This window comes from Vanellus vanellus, assembly GCF_965231255.1.
Source record: "Vanellus vanellus genome assembly, chromosome: 25".
Taxonomy (NCBI): Eukaryota; Metazoa; Chordata; class Aves; order Charadriiformes; family Charadriidae; genus Vanellus; species Vanellus vanellus.
This window is the reverse complement of record NC_138930.1, coordinates 3,568,149-3,592,527: the sequence shown is the minus strand read 5'-3', so window position 1 is coordinate 3,592,527 and position 24,379 is coordinate 3,568,149. Positions and strand designations below refer to the sequence as shown.

The window sequence follows — 24,379 nt, the reverse complement described above, 5'->3', positions numbered from 1 at the left end:
TGGATATTGGTCTCAGCCCTGGGGGTTGCGTTGGATGGGGTTCAGCAGGATCCGCTCTGTGGGGCCGGCAAAGCCGAGGGGGACACTGGCCACACTGTGTGTTTCCCCCCCCCGTAACCATGTCCCGCTCCTGTGTGTGTGCCCCCCACCCCGCTCCCTGCACCCCTTCCCCGGCACCAGGCGGGGGGGATCCCGGGAGGGACCTTTGTTCTGGGAAGAGACAATACCCAGAGCCGAGTCGGGGCATGGCTGGGGGGTCCCTGGCCCTGCTGCCCCCCCAGTGTGGCCCCTGAGGCTCCCCCAACCCCAGGGCAGAGGGGGAGACAGGATGCCCCTGTGATGAGCTCCCCGGGGGGGGGGGGTGGGGGGTGGTGTGCCCCTGCAGCTTGGGGGGCTCCATGTCCCCCCCCCCAGATCCCTAAAGCCCCGGGATTGGCTCCCCCCAGCCCTCTCCCTGTGCCGTGACCCCCCCAGGGACAGCCCCGGGAGCTCAGAGGGGGGGTGGGGGGGGGTGGGGGGGTGTCCTATAGCCACTGTGCCAACCGCCACTGTCCGGGGTTCCCGGTGACCCCCCCTTCTCCCTCTGTCACATGGGGGGGGGTCCCGCTGTCACTTGGGGGGCCCGATGACCCCCATCGCCGTGGGGGGGGATGTCAGCCTTCCCCTCCCGGGGCTCCGGGCATGTTGTCGCCCGTGGGGTGCCGGTGTCGCCACCCCACACCCCCCCACTGGAAACCCCCCCCCCGGTGAGGCGGGGGCGGGGGGGGATGGGGGGGGGGGCCGGGGGCTCCGGTCCGCGCCGCGCGCGGCGGCGACACAAAGCGGTTCCCGGCGGCGGCGGCGGCGGTGGGGGCGGTGGGGGGGTCCCGGCGCACCCGCGGTGCCGGTGCCGGTGCGGGGCGGCCCCGCCATGGCCAAGTGGCTCCGGGAGTACCTGGGCCGGGGGGCCCGGCGCTCCCCCCCCCGCCCGCCCCAGCCCGACTATAGCGGCGGTGAGCGCCGCCCCACCGGCACCGGCAGCGGCCCCCCCCCTCCCGCCGCCGCCGCCGCTCCCCCCGGCGCTGCCCTCCGCGGCCCCGCTGCCTCCCCCCGACACCGGCTGGTGCGGGTGGGGGGCGCCGGGCCGGGGCGGCTGGAGCAGGTAGGAGCGGGGGACACCGGGGGGACACCGGGGGAAAGCGCGGGCACCATCGGGGAGGGCGGCGAAGGGACCGGGGGGGGCAGTGGGGCATCGGGGAGGGGGGTGGGGGGTCTGGGGAGAGGAACTGGGGGGCAGCGGGAGGACCGGGGGACAGCGGGAGCACCGGGGGGCAGGACCCGGGGGAACCGGGAGGGGGGGGGGGGGGAACGGGGGGGACGGGACACACCGGAGAGGTGTGAGTGGGTCACCCGGGGAGAGCGGAGGGGGGGTGGGGTGGGGGTGGGGAGAGAGGTCCGGGGGGCACAGAGGGAATGGGGGTGTTGGGGGGGAGATGGGGAACGGGGAGTGGGGACGGAGAAGGGATGGGGAGAAGGACCAGGGGCACCGGAGGGGACTGGAGTCGGGGAACGGGGAACGGGAAGAAGTGAGGGGTCGGGGGTGGCAGTGGGGCACCCCGGGGAGGATCTGGGGTCACTGGGAGGGGGGGGTGGGGAGGGTGGTGGTGGAGTCACTGGGAGAGGGGGAAGGGGAAAGAGGTCGGGGGACAAAGGGACCAGGTGGGAGGGAGCGGGGAAAGGGCTGGGGACACCCATATTGGGGACTTGGGGGAGCCTGTAGGGTCCCGGGGAGGGCACCCAGGGTCTGGGGACTTTGGGGGGGCGGGGGGGGTCCCATCCCTCCCAGCGCACCCACCCGCAGGGCCCCAGCGAGAGCGAGTACTCGGAGCCCTTTGAGGGGGAGCAGGACGCAGCGCCCGAGGGGGGCTGCGAGGACCCCAGCGAGGCCACAGGTGGGTGACACCCCAGGCACCCCCCCAGCACCCAACCCCGTGGGGGTCCCGTGGCCGGGGTGCCTCCCAGCCCTGCCTGTCCCCAGGGTGCCCGCGGCAGGGCGAGGGCCGGCGAGCGAGGCCACGGAGGGGACCCCAGCTCTACGACACCCCCTCCGAGGAGTGGGAGACAGCCGGGGAGGGCCCAGGGGTGCCCACCGCCCGGGAGAGCCGCCTGCCCCGCGATGATGAGCGCCCGGCCGACGAATACGACCAGCCCTGGGAGTGGAAGAAGGATCACATCTCGCGGGCGTTCGCAGGTGACAGCATCCCAGGGCGCTGGGTGCCACCCCGGGGTCCTCCAGCCCAGTGTCCCTCGGCACCCCAGGGTCCCACACCGGGGTCCCCCAGCCCCGCATCCCCCAGCACCCGTGAATACCACTCCGGGGTCCCCAGGCTCCACAGTCCCCCGGCACCCATGGGTACCACTCCTGAGCATCCCCTAGCACCCCTGTGTACCACTCCTTCCTCCCGTGATCCCAGCCCCATGTCCCCCAGCACCCCTGGGTCCCACCCCAGGGTCCCCCAGCCCCGCATCCCCCAGCACCCATGGGTACCACCCCAGGATCCCCCAGCACCCATGGGTCCCACCCCAGGGGTGCAATGGGACACCACGTCAAGGCAGAGCCGTGGTGGGGACATCTAGGACGTTCCTTTGTGCTCCGTCACTGAGAACCGGTGGCCCACTCACCGGGTGCCCCTCAGCAGCAGGCAGGGGTGCTGGGACCCTGCGGTGGAGTGACACCCCTCCCTTTGACCCCGCAGTGCAGTTTGAGAGCCCCGAGCGCTCCCCCAGCCTGTCCCGGCAGCTGCCACGGTCCCCACGGCCCACCGCGGGCGCCAGGCCGGGCTGTCCCCCCAGCCCCAGGCACGTGGACACCTCGCTGCCCCTGGAGAAGCAGGCGTGAGTCTGGGGGGTCCCTCCTCCACGGGGTGGCATCAACATTCTGGTCCTACATCCTGGTCCCACGTCCTGGCATGGAGACAGCCCTCTGGGGTGGAGGGTCCCCCACAGATGGGCCCCCATAAAGTGGAGGGTGCCCCATGACGTGGTTGGTCCCTTAGACGTGGTTGGGTGCCCCATGTCATGGTTGGTCCCTTTGACATAGTTGGGTGCCCCATGGCATGGATGGGTCCCCATGGGGTGGAGGGTGCCCCATGACATGGTTGGTCCCTGCAACTTGGTTGGTTGCCCCATGGCATGGATGTGTCCCTGCGGCCTAGAGGGTCCTTATGGCATGGATGTTCCCTTGGGCATGGATAGGTGCCCCATGGCACAGTGTCCATGATGTAGACGGTGCCCCATGGCACAGACAGGTCCCTGTGGAGTGGGTGGGTCCTCATGCCGCAGAGGGTGCCCCGCATTGCTGATGGGTCCGAGTGGTGGGGACGGTGTCCCATGGCATGGAGGGTGCCCCATGGTGCAGATGGGTCCTGGGGCTGCGGTGCTGTGGTTTGGGGTGCCACTTACCGGGTGCCAGGGTGACGCACGCCAGGGTGCCACACGCTGGGGTGCCACACTCTGGGGTGCCACGTGCCGGGGTGACACACACCACCACACAGGTGGTACCACGGCCCTATTGGGCGGGCGGGCGCCGAGACGCTGCTGGCGCTGTGCCGCGAGGGCAGCTTCCTGGTGCGGGACTGTGAGACCAGCCCTGATGACTACTCGCTCTCGCTGAGGTGAGCGTGGGGCTGCTGGGGGGACGTGGGGACAGCCCTGGGGACAACCCAGGCATGAGGTGGCCGTGGTGGGGACGCCTGGGCAGAGGGGCTGGGCTGTGAGCATGTGAGCATCCCTGTGCTGGTGTGTGTTTGCATGTTCCCCCCATGATCCACATTGATACGCACACACATGTGCAATGATGGCCGGGCGGCGCACCGCGTGCCTCAGTTTCCCCTCCCCTCCCACAGGAGCAGCCACGGCTTCGTGCACGTGAAGCTCACGCGGACACGGGAGCAGCATTTTGTGCTCGGCCGCGCCGGAGCCGCCTTCCCCTCGGTACCTGAGGCCGTGCGACACTACACGGCGCGGGCGCTGCCCGTCCGCGGCGCCCGCCACCTCTCCCTGCTCTACCCCGTGGCCGCGCAGCCCCTGTGAGCCCAGCGCTGCTGGGGACCCCCCCCAGCTATGCCCCCCACCCGGTCCCGCCAGCGAAGCACCCCCATTAAACGCCGATGCGCAGCCCCCACCCGCTGTGTTCTCTGCGGCTGTAGGCATGGCGACACTCTGGTCCCTCTTGGGGACGAACTCTATGGTATGCCCGCTCCCACCACCCCCCAGGAGCTTAGGGGTCTGGGTGAGGGGGGTTATCTGGATGCGTCCCCCCACCCACCGCAGGACCTGGCCTTGGGGATGCAGTGTGGGGGTGACACTGCTTGGGATCGCCCACCGCCAACCCCACCCAAGCTCACCCAACGCGGTGTGGGGCAGGATGATGGCGCTGGTCCTCCAGGGGAAGGGGGGGTGTCTGTGCTGGGGGGAGCGGGTGTTTCCTGCGTGGTCGGCGCAGCCATCCCATGCCGGATGCTGGGTGCCGCCGGCACAAAACGAGGCCAAAGGGACCACAGTGTGGCTTCCCTGAGCTGGGGGGGGGCGGACGCAGAGCCCGCGGCCTCCTGGCCAGGCTTGGGTGCTGCTGGGGGGAGGACACCCACCGGATGCCATGGGGTGGGCGTTATTGGCGCTGCACAGATGACAGCAAGCAGGGTAGCAGGATGCTGCAAAAACAGCTTTTGGGGTTTTTTTTTCCTGCGAAGAGGCGGAACTGAAGGGGGGGGTGGGTGCCCCCCCCAGCTGGGCATCGGTGGCACACCGGGGTATGGCTCCTCTCAGGGTCGGGGGGGAACAGGGGGGCCCCGTGCCCGCTGCGGCTTCCCCTGGTACGTGCTGTTCTGCATCACCGTGGGGGGTGGCAGCGTCTTGGGGGTCTGCGCTGAGCGGGGCAGCGTGTTCTGGTAGATGCCCGTGTCTGGAGGGGCAGTGGGTGTCAGGGGTCGCAGGGCTGGGTATGGCCAGCCCTGTCCCCCGAGACATGGCGTGGTGGCTGTCACCACCTGGGGACCCTCTGTAGGACAGCCGGGGGGACCCACCAGCTGCCCCCAGCCCCGGGGGGCACCTGGGGTGGGCCCCACTGAGCAGGCAGGGTGTGATGGGAGGGGGGGTACGGGTATGGGGGGGTTCGGGCACAGGGGTATGTGGGGCAGGTGGGCACTGGGTAGGTGGGCATGGGGGGGTTAGGGCATGGGAGAGGGGCAGAGACACACAGGGGCGCATGGGGAGGGGGTATTTGGGGAGGGGGTTACCTGAGCTCCTGTGCCAGCGCCAGTGGCCGAGGACCACCAACCCCAGGAGGAGGGCTGTGCCCCCCAAGGCCCCCACCAGCCCCCACACCAGCCCTGCAAACACACCCAGCTGGGGCCACCCGCTCGGCACCACTGGCACCCAGGCACGTGGGCACCAGGGTGGAGGGGACAGTGGGGATGGCAGGGACATACTTACCCGCCTGATGTCCATCAGCTACTGCTGGTGAAGGGAAAGAAGTCAGGGATGTCCCTGTTCCTGTCCCTGTCCCCATCCTTCCTGTACTGTGACTACCCCAAACCCACCAGGTGTCTCCCTCCATGGACCCCATCAATGCCCATGGTGATGCCACCTCCCATGGACCCCACCAACCCCTGTGGCGATGCCACCTCCCGCGGACCCCATCAACCCCACAGCAATGCCACCTCCCACGGACCCCATCAACCTTTGCAGTGACGCCACTTCCCATGGACCCCATCAACCCTTACAGTGATGCCACCTCCCACGGACTACATCAACCCCCCCGGTGATGCCCCGGTACCTGTGCTGACGCTGAGCAAGGTGCCATTGCCGGTGGCTGTGTCATAGTGGGGGATCTCGAGGGTGACCCGGCAGAAGTAGTACCCAGCATCATCCCCTCGCGCCTGGTGGAGGCTGAGGGTGGCCCGGGGGGGGTGCCAGGCCACGTGGAGGTGGGGGACGCATTGGGCCGGGGCGGCGGGGACGGCGGGGTGCAGGCGGACGGCACACAGCACCCTGTGCCCCATGTCCTTCACCCACTCCAGCCGCAGCAGTTCCCAGGGCTCGGCCACCAGCACCTGGCACCCCAGCGCCACCTTGTCACCTGCCGTCACCTGCACCTCGCCTGGATCCTGGCTCACCTGCAGGGCACCCACTGCCCAGAACAGCGGCGGAGTCACGGTGGGGGGCTGTCACCCACCACCCCGGCTGTCCCCAAGGCCAGCCATGGGGCCACACACCGCTCTGCACATCACTCTGTCCGCATCCTGTCCTCCTCTCCTCTGTCCCCATCCTGTCCCCACACACGCTATCTGACCCCATCCTGTCCCCTCCCCATGTCCCTCCATCCGTCCCCACTGCCTCCGTTCTGTCCCCCCGCCACAGCGGTGTCACCCGCCTCTGCCCACCCACCCATCCCCATCCCGTCCCTTTGTCTGTCCCTCCAACCCCTCTCTGGTCCCCCCTCAGGACGGATGTCCCCAGCAGCCCCCCCTTGCCCCGGCCACCACGCAAGGGCCAGCACGAGCCCCATGCCCCCCCAAACAGCCTGTCCCCAACCCCACAGCCCAGCCATAGGGTCGCAGGCACTGTCACCTCTGTCCCCTCCCCAGCCAGCCCTGTCCCCCCCCACTCACCACCAAGGAGGGGGATGAGGACCCCAAGCCCCCACATCCCAGGGCCACCCTGCTCCGAGGGGCCACGTCCCTGTCCCCAAGCTGTCCCGGCACCCAAAGCGCTGCTGTCCCCGTGGTGTGCCAGCCCCTCATCACCCAGGTTGACTTGCTGTGACGCCACGGCTTCCTGCCACTGCGCTGCGCAGCCCAGGGGAGGGGGACCGGGACGGGGATCAGGACGGGGACAAGGATGGTGACAGGGATGGGGACAGGGGTGGTGGACACCATGCAGAGCGAGGGCAGAGGGTGGCACCACCTCAGGCCCTCCACCCTGGCCAAGGGGGTCTGAGGTGACTCCATCCTGACCCTATGTCTGGGGACATGCCACCTGGGGACCCCCACAGGGCTCCCCCCCATCACGGAGGGGGGACACATCCCAACCTCATCGTGGGCTGGAGGACCCAACATGGCCTCACTGGGAGGGCGGTGGTTCCGGACAGGGAGACAACCCCATGACCCCCATGGCACACCCCCCTCAAGCTTTACCCCCCCACCTCAGCAGCTCCTCCTTTGAGGGGAGGGGGCAGAGGTGTCCCTGCCTTGGGGTGGGAGGGTCCCCTGGACACGGCGGGGCTCATGGCCGCCCCTTGACTAGAGGGTGCTGGTTTGGGAGGGTGTCAGCAGGACTACCTCTGCAGGGGGGGCGGCCATGTTCCAGGGGGGTGTCTCAGGCTCCCCAAAGGGAACATGGCTGCCCCCCTGGGGACTACATCTCCCCCAAGGGGGAGCCTGAGACCCCCCCAGGAGTATGGCCGCCCCCATAGGGGCTACATCTCCCCCCAAGGGGGGCCCTGAGACTCCCTCGAGGAACATGGCCGCCCTCTGGGGACTACGTCGCCCATCATGCCCCGGGGCGGCGCACGAGGCCACGCCCCCCTAGGCAGACCGTAGCGGGCAGACTACGCTTCCCGTCATGCCCCGCGTCCGGGCGGGGCGGGGGGCGCCGCTCCCCCTTTGTTGGTGTCGGCGGGGCCGAGCGGTGGCGGGGCCGGCCCGGTATGGGCGACCAGGTGGGGCCGGGGGGGGCGAGGGAGGGAGGGATGGAGGAATGGAAGGAGGAAGGGGGAGAGATGGAGGGAGGGGGGAGTGATGGAGGAGGGAGGGAGAAGGGATGGAGGGAGGGAAGAGGGAGGACCAGGGCTGGAGAAGGAGGGATGGAGGGAGAGGGGTTGGAGGGGATGAAGGTCTGGAGGAAGGAGGGAGGGAGGGAGAGATGGAGGGGGGATGGAAAAGGGGGATGGAGGGAAGAGGGAGGGAGGAAGGAGGACCAGGGGTAGAGAAGGAGGGATGGAGGGAGAGGGGTTGGAGGGGATGAGGTCTGGAGGAAGTAGAGATTGGTGGGGAGGAAGGAGGGATGAAGGGGTTAAGGATGGTGGAGGGGTGCAGGAGGGATGGAGGGAGGGAGGAAGAGGGGATGGAGGGATGGAGTAAGGAGGCAGAGGGGTAGAGAAGGAGGGATGGAGGGAGAGGAGTTGGAGGGGATGAAGGTCTGGAGGAAGCAGGGAGGGAGGGGTTAAGGATGGCAAAGGCGAGAGGGAGGGAAGGAGAGATGGAGGAGGGAGGGAGAGATGGAGTGAGGAAGGTGGGGGGATGGAGAAGGGGGATGGAGGGCTGGAAAGGGAGGGATGGACGAAGAGGGGTTGGAGGGGATGAAGGTGTGGGGAAAGGAGGGACAGAGGTGTGGAGGAAGGAGGAATGCAGGGGTTAAGGGTGGCGATGGAGGGGTGCAGGAGGGAGGGATGAAGGGGCGCAGGGGGGTGCGGGGCTGTCCCCCTGCCGCTGCCCTCGCTCTGCTCTCCCACACTTGCCAAGTCATCCCGCTCCCGCCATAACTGCAGAGCCCCGGGTCCCCGCGGTGCCTGGCACGCCTGGGCCCAGCTGGGACAGCGAGGCGAGGGGGGGCCGGGGGGGCCCAGAGGGGAGGTGGGGGCCGGGGGACACTGACGGCAGGCTGGGGGGGCCGGACAGGAGTCTCTGCGGAAGATCATCACCACCCTGGCCGTGAAGAATGAGGAGATCCAGAACTTCATCTACTCCCTCAAGCAGATGATGCAGAATGTGGAGGTACTGGGAACCCCCCCTGCCCTCCCCCTGGGGACCCCTCCTGGCACAAGGGGGTGCCGCACGCGGGTGGGGTGGCACCCGCTGACACCCCGGGGTGTTGTGACCAGGCCAACTCATCGCGGGCGCAGGAGGACCTGGAGAGCGAGTTCCAGTCGCTGTACGCGCTGCTGGATGAGCTGAAGGACCAGATGCTGATGAAGATCAAGCAGGACCGCGCCAGCCGCACCTACGAGCTGCAGGTCAATGCCCACCCTGCGTGTCCCCCCCCTCCTCCGGCACCCTTGCCCACCACTGCCCCTCTCCCTCCCCACGCCAGGCCCAGCTGGCAGCGTGCGCCAAGGCACTGGAGAGCTCGGAGGAGCTGCTGGAGGCGGCCAACCAGGCCCTGGGGACAGCCAACCACCACGACTTCCCCCAGGTGCGTCCCCACCGGCGCGGGGGGCTGTCCCTGTCTGGCTGCCCGCCATGCTGGGGGTGTCCTGATCCCCCCCTTGCCAACCGGTCAATGCTGCCCTGGGGCTGTGCTTACCCCAGGCGGGCACCATCCTTTCTTTCTGCGCTGGGCGCTGGGGCGACGCTGGGCTGGCTGTGCCTGCTATGGGGCTGGGTGGGAGCATGGGGCCCCCCCGGGGTCATCCCTGACCTGCCCCGAGCTGCCCGGTGGCCCCTTTCTCCTGAGATGAAGGGACACCGTGGCAGGGACATGGGGGGCAGCAGCAGGTGTATGGGATGCTCTGCCATGGGGGTGCTGCCACTGTGGAGTACCAGAACGGGGATGCTGTGCCGTGGGGTGCCACAGCAGGGATGCTGGGCTATGGAGTACCAGAGCGGGGATGCGGGATGCTGTGCCATGAGGTACCAGAGCAGGGATGCGGGGATGCTTGGCCATGGGGTACCGCAGCAAGGATGTGGGGATGCTCTGCCACGGGGTACCAGAATGGGGATGCAGGGATGCTTGGCCATGGGGTACTGCAGCAGGGATGCCGTGCCATGGGGTACCAGAGCGGGGATGCTGTGCCATGGAGTACTGCAGCAGGGATACAGGGATGCTGTGCCATGGGGTACCACAGAGGGGTTGTGGGGATGCTGTGCCATGGGGTACCGCAGCAGGGATGCTGTTCTGCTGGGTACTGCGGCGGGGACATGAGCATGCTCTGCCACGCTGGCACTGGACAGGGGGTCCGGGCACGCTGTACTGCACTGGCTCCTGGCACTGCTGTCTCACCTGCTTTTTTTTTCCCTCCTCTTTTCCTCTGCGCTCGCAAGGCTGCCAAACAGATCAAGGATAGGTACGGCACCCCCGTGCCCCCCTGTCCCACTAACCCCCACCCTCCTCCTAGCCAGGGCCCTGTGGCGGGTGGCCCCGTGGGTGCTGGGATGGCTCTGGGCACCCTCCCCACCTCCCCACAGCCATGCAGGGCAGGGGGTGAGCAGTCAGGGCTGGGTGGGTGTCTGGCTCCCATCCCCGCTGACCCTTGTCCCTGTGTCCCCCACGCAGCGTGACGATGGCACCCGCCTTCCGCCTCTCGCTCAAGGCCAAGGTGAGCGACAACATGAGCCACTTGATGGTGGATTTTGCCCAGGAACGCCGCCTGCTCCAGGCCCTCGCCTTCCTGCCAGGTATGGCCCACAGGGAGCGGGTGATGGGGACAGGGGGACATAGAGGGGGGGAAACAGGGCACAGCGGGGGTTTTCTCCTGGTGCGAGGGAATAGCAGCGCTGGGGGCATGGAGGGCTGTCCCAGGCTGTCAAAGGACAGAGCAAGGATGGGGGTGTAGGGTTTAGGGGGTCTGCTGGGCGCCAGGGGATGGGGTGAAGACCTGAGGGGGGTGCCAGGCCTGGGGCACCCTGTGGTACCCCATCCAGAGGGGCGAGAAGGTGCCAGGGATGGAGAAATGGGTGGGCAGTTGGATGCTGTGCCCAGGGGTGCGGTGAGTGCCATGCCTGGGGTCTGTGGGATGGAACACGTGGGGTCCCGAGGGTGCTGTGCCCATGGGTCCTGCGGGTGCCATGCCCAGGGTCTCTGAGGTGCCAGGCCCATGGGACCCATGGGTGGCCCAGGGGTCCCCAAGGGGGTTGGGGACACCCTGGCTGGCAGCAGGGCTGCATCTGGGGGGTGGGAGCACTGGCACGGCTGCTCCCACGGGCAGTGCCCAGCACCCCGGAGATTGACCTGGCGGAGTCGCTGGTGGCCGATAACTGCGTGACGCTGGCCTGGAGGATGCCCGACGAAGACAGCAAGATCGACCATTACGTGCTGGAGTACCGCAGGACCAACTTCGAGGGGCCGCCCCGCGCCAAGGAGGACCAGCCCTGGATGGTGGTCGAGGGCATCAAAAGCACCGAGTACACCCTCTCTGGTGAGGGCATGGGGGCAAAAATAGCCCCAAACGTGCCAGGCTGGCAGCGGGCACTGCGGGTGGCAGCAGTCTGGGGCTGTCCCACGGGGCTGGGTGGCAGTGCCAGGCTTTGTAAGGGACATGGGGGTCACGCTGTCCCCTCTTGTGCCCTGCTTTGTGACCCTGCTGTGCCCGCAGGGCTGAAGTTTGACATGAAGTACATGAATTTTCGGGTACGGGCATGTAACAAGGCTGTGGCGGGCGAGTTCTCCGAGCCGGTCACTTTGGAAACGAAAGGTGGGTACCAGGGGGTGGCAGGGCACCCGTCACCCCCCCGTGCCACCCCATGCTGCCCCTTCCCAAACGTGCCAGCGGGTCCGTGACCCCTCGGTGCCAGGCGAGGCTCAGGGGGGTGGCGAGGGGAGGGGGGGGGGACGCGCTGACGGTGGCTGTCCCCAGCGTTCATGTTTCGGCTGGACGCCAGCACGTGCCACCAGAACCTGCGGGTGGAGGATCTCAGCGTGGAGTGGGACGCCACGGGCGGCAAGGTGCAGGACGTCAAGGCACGCGAAAAGGACGGCAAGGGCAGGACGGCCTCGCCCGCCAACTCGCCTGCCAGGTAATGTCACCCCCCCCACACCCCCCTTGTCACCCCAGCATTGTCGTCGTCCCCCTCCCCCGGGTAATGACAACCCAGCCCTCCTTGTGGGCGTACGTCTGTCCTAGGGTGGTGCAGTCGCCCAAGAGGATGCCCTCGGGGCGCGGGGGCAGAGATCGCTTCACCGCTGAGTCCTACACAGTTCTGGGTGAGAGCTGGGGACACCCGCTGGGTGCTGGTGGGGACACACCACCCTGGGGTGCAGGAGGGGATGGGGACACAGAGGGGACGGGGTGGCCCTGAGGGAACAGAGGGTGATGTAGGTGGGCATGGGGCATCCAGAAGGGCCTGATGGGGATGGGGACAGGATGGGGCACTCCATGCGTGCCCCAGGCAGAGCCGTGCCCCGTGCCCGCAGGTGACACGCTGATCGATGGGGATGACCACTACTGGGAGGTGCGGTACGACCGGGACAGCAAAGCTTTTGGCGTGGGGGTGGCATATCGCAGCCTGGGCAAATTCGACCAACTGGGCAAGACTTCGGCCTCCTGGTGCCTCCACCTCAACAACTGGCTGCAGGTCAGCTTCAGCGCCAAGCACGCCAACAAGGCCAAGGTGCTGGACGTGCCTGTGCCCGACTGCATCGGCGTCTACTGCAACTTCCACGAAGGTGGGTGTGGGATGGGGTGGGGATGGGGCAGTGTTGGGGGTGAGCACAGGGTCTGCAACTATCGTGGGCACCACCACCACCACCATGGGCACCAGCATGTCTGTCATGGGCATTGACACTACCATGGGTACCAGCATGTCCAGCGTGGGCATTGCCAGCATCATGGGTACCAGCATGTCCACCACGGACACCAGCATGTCCACCATGGGCATTGCCACCAGCATGGGCACCAGCATGGGCATTGCCACCAGCATGTCCAGCGTGGGCACTGCCACCTGCATGGGCACCAGCATGGGCATTGCCACCACCCTGGGCACCAGCATGTCCACCATGGGCATTGCCACCAGCATAGGCACCAGCATGTCCACCATGGGCAGTGCCACCACCATGGACACTGTGCTGGGGGTCTGCAAGCTCTGTGCCCGCCTGTGACCCCCCCGTACCTCCCCCATGTTCCCGCAGGGTTCCTGTCCTTCTACAACGCCAGGACCAAGCAGCTGCTCCACACCTTCAAGGCCAAGTTCACACAGCCGGTGCTACCGGCCTTCACGGTAAGGGGCAAGCAGGGCCGGGCAGCTCCTCTGGGGCTGCCGGTGGTGGGGTTCAGCCCCCCCAGCCCCATGCCAGCCCCCCCTCCCTCCAGCCCAGCCGTGCTCTTGTGCTCGCAGGTCTGGTGCGGCAGCTTCCACGTCTCCTCGGGCTTGCAGGTGCCCAGCGCGGTGAAATGCCTCCAGAAACGCAACAGCACGGCCAGCAGCTCCAACGCCAGCCTGCCCTAGAGCCGTGCCCCCCCACTGCCCCCCCACTGCGGGCACCCCCTCCAGGCAAAAGCACTGAATGTACCCCCCCACCACCACCACCTCCCCAAAATTCCACCCCCCCTCCCCATACGCTGCACTGGCAGGGCTGCACCAGAGTGGGGGTGCGCCGGCACCCATGGCCCCGCCAGCTGACACCCCCCCCCCTACTCAGTGCCACCCCCCGATCGCTGGCAGCGGGCTGGCACGTCCCCGTCCCCCCCCCCATCCCCCATCGAGAGCTGCTTCTGGCCTGAAGAATAAATTGGGATGTAGGTGTGACACGGATGTGGCTGTGGCAGGGGGCAGTGGGGGGGCACCAGCCCAACGTGGAAAAGGGGCTATTTTTTGGGGTGGGGTGGGGGAGTGTCGCAGTGGTACCCCCACAGCACGAGGAGCCGTGACGGGGCTGAGCAGGGCAGTGTTTTTATTCAGGATGGCACCCGGGGCAATGCCCCCCAAATATGAGAGGTTGGGGGGGGTGTCCATTGCTGTGCCACCTTGCCCCCCCCCCCCCCCCAGTGCCACCCCAGGGGGGTGCCTGTGCCAGGGAGGACTGGGGGGCAGCTTTGCCCCGGGGGGGTGGGGAGTGGGGGACATCGCTGTCCCAGCTGGTTCCTGGCACAAAGGGGGGGGGGGGTGGTGGGGGTCCCCCCCCCGTGGTGGCACCCATCAGTCCCCGATGAGAGCTCGGCGCCGCTGCAGCTTCTTGGCGAGTTCCTCCACCATGCCTGCACCGCAGCGGGGGGGTCACCGCCTGGCAGAGGTCCCAGGCATGTGGACACCCCCCCCCTTCCCACCCAGTGACCCCCAGAGCGACCACACTGCTCCACCACTTCTCCCCAGTGCCTCCCCAGACCCAGTGATGGGACCCAAGCATCCTCGCGCACCCCCCCATGTCCCCTTCTTCCAGGCCCCCCCCTCCCCAAGCATCTGGACCCCCCACTCACCGTGGTTGTGGGGTGGCAGCAGGGCACAGCGGGGGGCAGGACGGGGCGCCAAGCTCGGGGGGTCTCGCTTGTCTGTGGAGAAGGGCAGGGGTCAGCATGGGGGTGCCCCCCCCTCCCCCCTCCCTGCCTCAGTTTCCCCAAAGCCTCGCTGGCCTCACCCTGCCTGGTCCTGCAGCTCTGCTCCTCCGGGACAGCCCCGGATCGGGGGGGTCTCTTGTCCACCCCCGGGGGCTGCAGCACAGGATGATGGGGGCTCGGGGACGGCTTCAGGGCCCTGCGGGGTTGGGGCATGGGGTTGGCCCGGGGGGGTTGGAACACCGTCTTCTGCATCTCCTCCCCGTTCTCACCATCCGTCTCCACGAACTCTGGAGCAGAGCAGGGGGTGGGGGGGTGTCACAGACCCTCTGCCTGTCCCTGACACCCCCTCCAACCCCCCCCGCGACACCCCAGCAGCTCTGCCCCCCCCCCCCCCCCCCATCCCACAGCACCCCGAGTCACCCTGACAATCAGGCACCTCCAGCAACCCCCAAAGCCCCCCCAGATGCCCCCCTCCCACCCCAGCCACCCATAACTGCTCCCACCTGCAAGAACCCCCCCCAAGACCCCACTGAGCCCCCAGAGCCCCCAGTAGCCCCCCCAGCCCTCCAGTGCCAGCCTGTGATACCCCAGCAGCTCTGCCCCCCCCCACCCCCATCCCACAGCACCCCGAGTCACCCCAACACTCAGGCACCTCCAGCAACCCCCAAAGCCCCCCCAGATGCCCCCCACCACCCCAGCCCCCCATAACTGCTCCCACCTGCAAGAACGCCCCCCCCCCGACCCCACTGAGCCCCCAGAGCCCCCAGTAGCCCCCCCAGTGCCCACCGAGCCGCGAGCAGTACTCCCGCTGCAGGGGCTGCAGGCTGCCCTTGCTGCTCTCCACGAAGTACTGCACCACCTCGTCCAGCGAGGAGCAGCGATGCTGGGGGGGGGGAGACAGACACGGTGTCACTTGGGGGGGGACACCCCCCCCCATAGGTCCCCCATTAGTCCCCTATTCCCAGCTCACAGCTCCCGAGCCCTGGGGAGGGTCCCAGCCCTTTGGGGGTGTCCCAGTCCCTCTGGGGTACCAGTCCTTTGTGTTCCAGCCCTTTTGGGGGGTTCCTGTCTTTTTGGGGTTCTGGTCCCTTGGGTCCCACCCCCTTAGGGGTTCCAGCCTTGGGAGTCCCAGTTCCCAGGGATTCTAGCCTTGGGGGGGGTCCAGTCCCATGAGTGTCCTGGTCCTTAGGGGTCCCAGTCCCTCGGGTATCAGATCTTTGGGGGTCCCAGTCCCTTGGGGGTCCCAGTTCATTGGGGGTCAGACCTTTTGGGGTCCCAGTCCCTTGGGGATCCCAGTCCTTTTGGGGTCCCAGTCCCTTGGGGGTCCCAAGTCCTTGGGGGTCCCAGTCCTTTGGGGGTCAGACCTTTTGGGGTCCCAGTCCCTTGGGGGTCCCAGTCCTTTTGGGATCCCAGTCCCTTGGGTATCAGATCTTTGGGTTTCCCAGTCCCCTGGGGGGTCCCAGTCCCTTGGGGTGTCAGTCCTTTTGGGGTCCCAGCCCTTTGGGGCTCCCAGTTCCCAGGGTTCCTTGCGTTAGGGGGTCTCAACTCCTTGGGGGGGGTCCCAGGCCATGGGGTGTCCAGCCTTGGGGTTGTCAGACCCCATGGGTGCCAGTCCTTGTGGCTCCCAGTCCCCAAGTGTCCTGGCCGCTGGGGGGTCCCTTGAATCCCAGCCCATGTGGAGCCCGGCCCAGGGGCTCAAGGGGGTGCCCGCAGAGGAGTCCCTGTCCCCAGGGCCACCCCTGACTTTGTCCCATGTCACTCACCTGCGTGTCCACGTCGATGACGTAGCCCTGGTCCACCCACTTCACCCTGTAGTGCTTCAGCAGCGCCGTGCTGCCGCGGGGGCTGCGTCAGCGGGGTGCCCCCCCTCGCACGGGGACCTGCGCCCCAGGGACACCCCTTGCACAGGGACCCACGTCCTGGGGGCACCCCTCACAGGGGGACCTGCACCCCATAGGGACCCTTGCCCTGGGGACATGCACCTTGATGCCACCCCTCACATGGGGACCTGCAGCCTGGGGACAACTCTCATATGGGCACCTGCACCCCACGGGGACCCTTGCCCTGGGGGGACATCCCTCCCATGGGGACCGGCACACTGGGGCCACCTCTTGCACAGGGACCCATGTCCTGGGGACATCCCTTGCATGGGGACACATACCCTGATGTCACCCCTCACAAGGGGACCCAAGCCCAGGAGGACATCCCTTGCACAGGGACCTGCACCCTAGGGACATCCCTCCCATGGGGACACTTCTTGCACGGGGACCTATGTCCTGGGCACCCCCCTTGCATAGGGACACACACCCTGATGCCACCCCTCGCGCGATGACCCATTGCCCAGCGACTGGTGCTGTGGTGCCACCCGTCCCCGTCCCCCACTGGTGGCCCCCGCTCACCCATTCATCTCCTGGCGCGTGGTGACAGAGACGCCTCGGCCGTGTCCCCCGGGGCGCAGCACCATGTTCCCCCCGACACCCGCGCTCCGCTCCAGCAGCCGCTCGGCCTCCGTGCGCGTCACCCCGAAGAAGCAGCTGGGCACCCTGGGGACAGCCCTGCCTTGTCACCCCCCCACCCTGCCAGGCCACCCTGAGCCACCCCCACCCGTGCCACCCAAGCCATGCTGGTCCCCAGTGCATCCCAGTAAGGATGGAGACGCCCTCCACAGCCCCCGACCCACCCGACTCACGGTGGCTCGGGGGCGCTGGGGGTGGCAGGGGACCCCGGGGTGGCGGGGGACCCGGGGGTGGCGGGGGACACGAGGGTGGCCCGTCGGTCCTGCTCCTCACGCAGGGCCTCCAAGAGCTGGAAGAGGTGGCCGGGCAGCAGCACCAGGTCGGCGGGCACCTTCATCTGCGGGTGGGGGACACAGGGGGACACGGGGAGGGGACATGGGGCGATGGGCACAGCGAGGTCACCACCACTGGGAACCCCCAATTCGGGGCCAGCACCCCGTGCCCACCTCCGCCATGGTCAGGATGAATCCCCGCCACATCTCCTGCGCCTCCCAGCTCTCCGCCTGCCAGGGACAAGGTGGGGGACATGAAGGTGGCCTGTCCCCTGCGCCCTCTCTGTCCCCATACCCTGTCCCTTGTGCCCCCCCCAAACCTCTGCATCCCTCTAAACCAGCCCCCCACACCCCGTAACCCCATCCCTCTGCTTCTGCACCCCCTGTACCCCCAAATCCTGCCCACTGTGCCCCCCAGTGCCCCCCAGTCCCCCCACTCCCCAAACCCTGTCCCCTCTGCCCCATGTACCCCCAAATCCAACCCCCCCCGTGCCCCCATGTCCCCCCACTCCCCAAACCCCGTCCCCTCTGCATCCTCAAATCCTTCCCCCTGTGCCCCCCCCAAGTCCTACCTGTTGTGCCCCCCCCGTGCCCCCAAACCCTGTCCCCAGCCCCTTCTGCCCCCCACCACCCCACCAAGGGTACCCCACAGACCCCACTCTGCCCTCTGTGTCCCTGTGTCCCCAGTCCCCCCCGCATCCCCCCAATGCCCCCCCCCCGGTTGCCCCCCCCGTGTGGGGTGCCTCTCACCTTCAGCATCACCTCCTGTCCCTCTCCCTGTCCCTCTCCCCGCAGCCTGAGGACGAGGTTCCCACGCTCTGCCCGCACGGCCACCAACTCGCCCAGGTCCAGTACCTCCAGGGGCTGGGGGCACCCGAGCGTGGGCCCCCCCCGCCACCACGGACACGAGTGCGCCAGGCCTCAGCCCCCTCCGGCCCCCTGTCCCCCTGCCCCACACTGGGCTCCCACCCCCACCTCGGGGGGGGTGGGGTGTCCCAACGTGGGGGACATCCCCCAGTGTCACCCAAAGGTCCCCAGACCAGGGGGCTCACCTCGGGGGTCCCAGTCCCAGGGGTGCCAGCCTGGGGTGGGGAGGTGGGGGGGGGTCCTGGCCCAAGGGTGTCATTGGGGTCCCAGTTTGGGGAGGGGTCCTGCCTTGGGGGTCCCAGGCTGGAGGAACCCACCCAGTCCCACCCAAAGGTCTTGTCTTGGGGGTCTCCTGCCCACCCTGGGGGGGTCCTGGCCCAGGGGTGTCTCTGGGGTCCCACCTTGGGAAGGGGTCCCAGCTGGGGGGGGGGGTGTGCCACAGGGGTCCCAGACTGGGGGAACCCACCCAGTCCCACCCAAAAGGTCTTGTCTTGGGGGTGCCACCCTGGGGGGGTCCTGGCCCAGGGGTGTCTCTGGGGTCCCACCTTGGGGAGGGGTCCCACTTCGGGGGTCGCGGCTGGGGTGGGGGGTGTCACAGGGGTCCCAGACTGGGGGAACCCACCCAAAAGGTCTTGTCTTGGGGGTCCCACCCTGGGGGGGTCCACCCTAAGGGGGTCCCATCCATGGGATATCTCCAGCCTGGGAGGGTCCCACGGGGGGGTCCCAGCCTGGGGGGGGGGGGGGGGGTCCCACGGGTCCTGTCCAGGACAGCCCACCCGGGGGTCGTCCCCGAAGGCCCCCCCTGTACCTCGCAGTCCTGGGGGTGCCCATAGAAGGCGAGCGTGAGCCCCCGCAGCCCGGCCCAGACCCTCTGGTAGCCCTACGGGGGGGGGACGGACGGGGCTCAGCTCCGCCACCGGGAACCGCCACCGGGCGCTGCGGGGGGCACCGGCACCGGCGCACACCGGGATCCGCGGGGACGCACCGGCGCGGCCACGGGCAGCGGAGGGGACCGGAGGGAGGGGGGGGGGGCGATCCCGGGGAGGCAGTGGCGGGGGTGACTCGGGGGGTGCCAGGGTCCGTCCCGGTGTGTCGGGCTCGGTCCCGGGGGTGCCGGGTGTAGGTCCCGGGGGATTCCCAGTGGTCAGTCCCGGGGGGTGCCGGGGGTCGGTCCCGGGGGGTTCCCAGTGGTCAGTCCCGGGGGGTACCGGGTGTAGGTCCCGGGCTCGGTCCCGGGGGGTGCCGGGGGTCGGTCCCGGGGGGTGCCGGCCCACCTGGTCCCACGGCCCCCACTTCTTCACGAAGCCCTCGTAGCTGTGCCGGGGCCGGGTCGGGGGTCGGTTCCGCCGGGGCTGTGGCACCGGCCGGGCCATCTCCGCCCGCCGCTGCTGCAGGAGCCGCAGGTGCGGCCGGTCCGGTCCGGTCCCTCCCGGGCTGCGGGCACCGGGCAACCCCGCCCCGGGGCGAAGGGCACCGGAGGGGGTTTCCCCGGCCGGGGCGCGGACACGGTGCGGCGGGAGCGGGAGGGGGGTCAGAGCCCCGGTGCGGGTCTGTGTCCCCGCGTCCCCCCCGGTGCGGCGGGTGCAGGGCTGTCGCCCCCCGCCCCATGTTCCTGTCTCCCCGCCCCGGTGCCGGTGTCCCCGTCCCTCCGTCCGTCCGTCCGTGTGTGTCCCCCCCCACCTCTCCCCGGGCGGGGCGGGGCGGGGCGCGCGGGGCCGCCCCATCACGTGGCGCCGCCGCCGCGCGCACCGGGGGGAGGCGGGAGCGGCGGGAGCGGCGGGAGCGGAGCATGGCAGGTACCGGCGGGCGCGCGCGCACCCCCACCCCCCCCCACCCCCTCACCCCCCGCCCCGCCCCGCGCGCTCCGGGCGCGCGCACACCGACGCGCGCCCCGGGCGCACGCACCGGCGGGGACACGCGCACACGTACCGTGCACACACACACACCTCCCTCCCCCCTCCCCCCCCCCCCCGCCACGCACGGCGCGCGCACGCGCGGGCGCTCGGGGCGCGCGCACAGGCACCTGCGTGCACACACGCGCGCACACCACACAACCCCCCCCCTCGTGCACACACGTGTGCACCTGCGCATGCTCACAGCCCCGCAGGTGCGCGGACACGCGGGACACTCGGTGCACACGGCCACACGGCCACGCACCCACGGGGCACCCACGGGGCGGGGGCAGCCCGGGACGCCCGTGGGTGGGGGATGGGGACACCTCGGGACACCCGTGGGTCGGGGATGGGGACACCCCGAGACACCCACGGGGTAGGACACCCGTGGGTCAAGGACAGGGACACTCTGGGACACCCATGGGTCAGGGGTGGGGACGCCCCGGGACAGCCGTGGAGCAGGGGTGGAGACACCCGTGGGGACACCCGTGGGTCGGGGTGAGGGCACCCGTGGGGCAGGTCCAGAGCAGGGGCTGTGCTCCCCCAGGGGCCCGTCCCTGTGTCCCCCAGCCCTGCCCCCGAGCCCCTGTGTCCCCCAGCTGTGTCCCCATGTCCCCTAGCCCTCTATTGTCATGTCCTTGTGCCCTCACATCCCCACATCTCCCCCCGTCCCCCCATCAGTGTCCCCATCCTCCTGGCCCTGCGTCCCCTCTCCCCCATCCCCCTGTCCCTGTGTCCGTCCCCCTCATGTCCTTGTGTCCCCTCTTCCTGTGTCCCTGCATCCTTGTGTCCCCACGTCCCCATCTTCCTGTCCCCATGTCCCCGTGCATCCCTGTCCCAGTGTCCCCATCCACAAGCAGACACGAGGTGGGACAACCCAAGGGTGCTCCTGGGGGGACACCCATGGGTGCTGCCCCCTCCTCCCCCGGCAAGGACCCCCCCACGCCGTGTCCCATCCCGCAGCGCTGGCAGCCGCCTCCCCCGGCGGGGATGAGTGCCTGGAAGAGGACGAGGACGAGCTGGAACCGGGGCTGGACGAGGCGGAGGCCGAACCGGAGGCCGGCGGCGGGGTGAAGGCGGCGGGGGGCACGCGGGGGGCCGTGCTCACCCGCCGCGGCATCACCCTCCGCGTCCTGCTGCGCGACGGGCTCCTCGAGCCGGCCCGCGGCGTCCTCTCCATCTACTACCTGGTGAGCCCGACCGGCGCGGGGACACCGCAGGGGGTGTGTGTGGGGGGACACAGGGATGAGGGACACAGGGATGGGGGACAGGGGACCGGCGGGTGCCTCCGTGCTCACCCCCCGCCCCGCTCCTCCCCAGGGCAAGAAGTTCGTGGGGGACCTGGGGGCGGACGGGACCATCACTTGGCAGGAGACGGGGCAGGTCTTCAACTCGCCCAGCGCCTGGGCCACCCACTGCAAGCGCCTGGTGAACCCCGCCAAGAAGTCGGGGTGCGGTTGGGCGTCCGTCCGCTACAAGGGCCAGAAGTTGGACCAGTACAAAGCCGCTTGGCTACGCCAGCACCAGCCCAACGCGCCGCCCGCCGAGGAGGTGGGTTGGGACCCTCGGGTGCCCCGCCGGGGGGTGGGTGGGAGTTGGGGGGTGCCAGCCCTGTGCTGCCCGCAGAGCCTGGTCAGCGAGGGTGAGGAGGAGGAGATGCCCGAGGAGGAAGAGGAGGAGGCGGCGAGGGAAGGTCGGGCGGCTGTGCCGGAGCCGGTGGTTGCCAAAAAAACGGAGGAGAGGAACAAGAAGCAGCAGTGCAAGAACCTGGCGGAGCCGGCGGGGACGGGTAAGGTGACACGGGGGGTCCCTGGTGGGGACCTGAGGTGGCCCAGCAGCGGTGACGGGGCGTTGTGCTTGGCAGATCACGGCCCCCCGGGGAAAAGGCTGGAGAGCAAACCCCGGGTACCCGTCCGCTACTGCACCCTGGGCACCCGCGACTCGGCCAGGTAGGGTGCGATGGGGATGGGGACCTGTGCCCCACGGGTGGCCCCGCCGGCCCTGTGGCTGCGGGGGTGGCGGTGGTGGTGGCAGCGGGGCTGCGGCTCTTCCAGGAACCCCCAGACCCTGGTGGAGGTGACGTCCTTCGCCGCCATCAACAAGTTCCAGCCCTTCAACGTGGCCATTTCCAGCAACGTCCTCCTGCTCCTGGTGCGTCCCCTCCTTAGGGGGGACAGGTTGGGACACCTCTGATGGCGCTGGGGACACCCGCAGGGAGGAGGGTGTCCCCGATGTCATTTTTTGGGGGGGGGCAGACTGTTGATTTTAACCTCTTTCCCTTTAGGATTTCCACAGCCACCTGACGCGGAGCGAAGTGGTGGGCTACCTGGGTGGGCGGTGGGACACCAACACGCAGCGTAGGTAGTGGGGTGGGGTGGGTGGGTGGGTGTCACCCCCCCCCTGCAAAGCCCCCGGCGGAGTCACCCACCCATCCGTGCCCCCCACCCCCGCAGTGCTGACGGTGCTGCGAGCCTTCCCGTGCCGGACCCGCCTGGGCGATGCCGATGCCGCCGGCCCCGTGGAGGAGGAGGTAAAGCAGCCCCAGTGGTGGGTTGGAGGTGGTGGGGAGGGGGTGGTCCTGGAGGGTCCCAAGGGACCCGGACCCATGGCATCTGGGTGCATCAGTCATCCAGCCAAGGGTGCAGAGATGATGAGGGGACTGGAGCGTCTTTCTGATGAGGAAAGGCTGAGGGACTCGGGGCTTTAGTCTGGAGAAGAGAAGACTGAGGGGGGATCTTATCAACGCTTATCAATCCTTCAAGGGAGGGTGCCGGGGGGTGGGAACAGTCCTTTTTCAGTGGTGCCCAGTGACAGGACGAGAGGGAACGGGCACAAACGTGACCATGGGCAGTTCCATCTCAACCTGAGGAGGGACTTCTCTCCTGTGCGGGCGGCAGAGCACTGGCACAGCTGCCCAGAGAGGGGGGGGAGTCTCCCCCTCTGGAGCCATTCCAAACCCGCCTGGAGGTGTCCTGTGCCACCGCTGGAGGTGCCCCTGCTCTGGCGGGGGGTGGGATGGGGGAGCTCCAGAGGGCCCTTCCGACCCTCACCATTCCGTGATTCTGTCATTCTACGATCCGCCTGTGGCAGATCTGCCAGAGCCTGTTCCTGCGGGGGCTGTCGCTGGTGGGGTGGTACCACAGTCACCCCTTCGGCCCCGCGCTGCCCTCCCTGCACGACATCGATGCGCAGATGGATTATCAGCTCAAGCTACAGGGTAGCGGCAACGGCTTCCAGCCCTGCCTGGCCCTCATCTGCGGTAAGAGCTCGCTCCCCACGGTCCCGGGGGGTGCCGGGGCTGCCGTCACCCCACACCATGTCAGCCACAGCTGTCCGTGTCGTCCCCCCTCCACCCCACCAGGACCTTACTATCACGGCAACCCCGGCGTGGAGTCCAAAATCGCACCTTTCTGGGTGATGCCGCCACCGGAGGTAAGTGGTCGCCATCCTTTTGGGGGAAGGGTGGAATTTGGGATATGGGTGGCCCCAGTGCTGTGGGGTGACACCCCCCCCAACCCTGAGCTTCCCCATCCTCCAGCAACGGCCCAACGACTACGGCATCCCCATGGACGTGGAGGTGGCCTACATCCAGGACGGCTTCCTCACCAACGATGTCCTGCAGGAGATGGTGAGCATGGGGTGGGGGTCCCAAAAACCTCGTCTGCCCCAGCAAGGACAACTCCCTGACCCCATCGGGGACTGGCTGGGCCTCCACCACCCATCCCCATCCTGCCGTTAGCCCCGGTGATGGTGACATTCTCTTCTCCATCCTCATCATATGGACCTGTTGGAGCGGGGCCAAAGGAGGGCCACGAGGATGCTGGGAGGGCTGGAGCCCCTCTGCTGGGAGGACAGGCTGGGAGAGGTGGGGGGTTCAGCCTGGAGAAGAGAAGGCTCGGGGGAGACCTTATTGCAGCCTTCCAGTGCCTAAAGGGGCTCCAGGAGAGCTGGGGAGGGACTTTTTACAAGGGCGTGGAGTGATAGGATGAGGGGGAATGGCTTCAAACTGGAAGAGGGGAGATTTAGATGACATATGAGGAAGAACTCTCCTGTGCGGGCGGTGAGCCCCTGGCGCAGGGTGCCCCGAGAAGCTGTGGCTGCCCCATCCCTGGAGGTGGTCAAGGCCGGGTTGGACGGGGCTGGGAGCAACCTGGGCTGGGGGGAGGTGGCCCTGCCCAGGGCAGGGGGTGGAACGAGATGGTCTCCAAGGTCCCTTCCAACCTGAAGTGTTCTATGATTCTATGATCTACGATCATGCTGCGGAGGTCTCGGTGTTAGAGGGGTGGGGGGACCACGTGCCCGGCGCCCGGGGCAGCCCCAGTGCCTGCAGCCCCTCTCTCTCCCCCCACCCCAGACGCTGCTGGTGGAGTTTTACAAGGGAGCCCCCGACCTGGTGAAGTTTCAGGAGCTGTGGAGTCAGGATCAAACGTACCTGGACAAACTGAAGGTGAGGAGGGGGCTTCCTCTGCTGGGCTGGGGCGGGGGGAGGACGACTTTAGCTGGGGCATTGGCTCCAGCCACCCCATTGTTTTAATGAACTGGGCTGCGTCCCCATCTCAGGGCTCCCTGGCCTCCCGCACCCCCAAAGACCAGAGCTTCACCCACATCCTGGAGCAGATCTACAGCCTCCTCAAGCTCAGCAGCTGA

The 24,379-nt window shown here is 68.7% G+C and overlaps 4 protein-coding genes across 5 annotated transcripts; 3 read left to right on the top strand and 1 right to left on the bottom strand.

Annotated features, from left to right (window-relative positions):
* Positions 1-910: 910 nt before the first annotated feature.
* SHD (Src homology 2 domain containing transforming protein D) lies at positions 911-4,071 on the top strand (the record flags this gene model as incomplete). Its single annotated transcript, XM_082495581.1, has 6 exons — positions 911-1,141; positions 1,841-1,931; positions 2,018-2,230; positions 2,736-2,874; positions 3,534-3,653; positions 3,885-4,071. The coding sequence occupies 6 exons, from the start codon at positions 911-913 to the stop codon at positions 4,069-4,071; spliced, it is 981 nt and encodes a 326-aa protein (XP_082351707.1).
* A 3,587-nt stretch (positions 4,072-7,658) lies between these two features.
* Positions 7,659-13,431, top strand: FSD1 (fibronectin type III and SPRY domain containing 1). Of its 2 annotated transcripts, XM_082495606.1 has the most exons (13): positions 7,659-7,699; positions 8,658-8,753; positions 8,861-8,992; positions 9,070-9,171; positions 10,020-10,042; positions 10,252-10,373; positions 10,904-11,113; positions 11,291-11,389; positions 11,552-11,711; positions 11,819-11,898; positions 12,109-12,360; positions 12,823-12,911; positions 13,029-13,431. In XM_082495606.1, exons 1-13 carry the CDS (start codon positions 7,688-7,690, stop codon positions 13,137-13,139), a joined length of 1,488 nt encoding a protein of 495 aa, XP_082351732.1. In that variant the 5' UTR covers positions 7,659-7,687; the 3' UTR covers positions 13,140-13,431. The 2 variants fall into 2 exon arrangements, with proteins under 2 accessions (XP_082351732.1, XP_082351733.1); XM_082495607.1 differs by lacking the exons at positions 7,659-7,699; positions 9,070-9,171.
* Positions 13,432-13,640: 209 nt separating this feature from the next.
* Positions 13,641-19,213, bottom strand: STAP2 (signal transducing adaptor family member 2; the record flags this gene model as incomplete). The annotated part of the gene is made up of 11 exons (XM_082495360.1): positions 13,641-13,888; positions 14,108-14,179; positions 14,266-14,472; positions 14,972-15,068; positions 15,949-16,018; positions 16,585-16,728; positions 16,875-17,038; positions 17,148-17,204; positions 17,724-17,837; positions 18,649-18,720; positions 19,049-19,213. The coding sequence occupies 11 exons, from the start codon at positions 19,211-19,213 to the stop codon at positions 13,830-13,832; spliced, it is 1,221 nt and encodes a 406-aa protein (XP_082351486.1). The 3' UTR covers positions 13,641-13,829.
* Positions 19,214-19,629: 416 nt separating this feature from the next.
* MPND (MPN domain containing) lies at positions 19,630-24,379 on the top strand (the record flags this gene model as incomplete). The annotated part of the gene is made up of 13 exons (XM_082495359.1): positions 19,630-19,636; positions 20,666-20,922; positions 21,053-21,283; positions 21,359-21,521; positions 21,597-21,681; positions 21,787-21,883; positions 22,017-22,089; positions 22,186-22,262; positions 22,823-22,991; positions 23,094-23,164; positions 23,271-23,360; positions 24,087-24,179; positions 24,293-24,379. The coding sequence occupies 13 exons, from the start codon at positions 19,630-19,632 to the stop codon at positions 24,377-24,379; spliced, it is 1,500 nt and encodes a 499-aa protein (XP_082351485.1).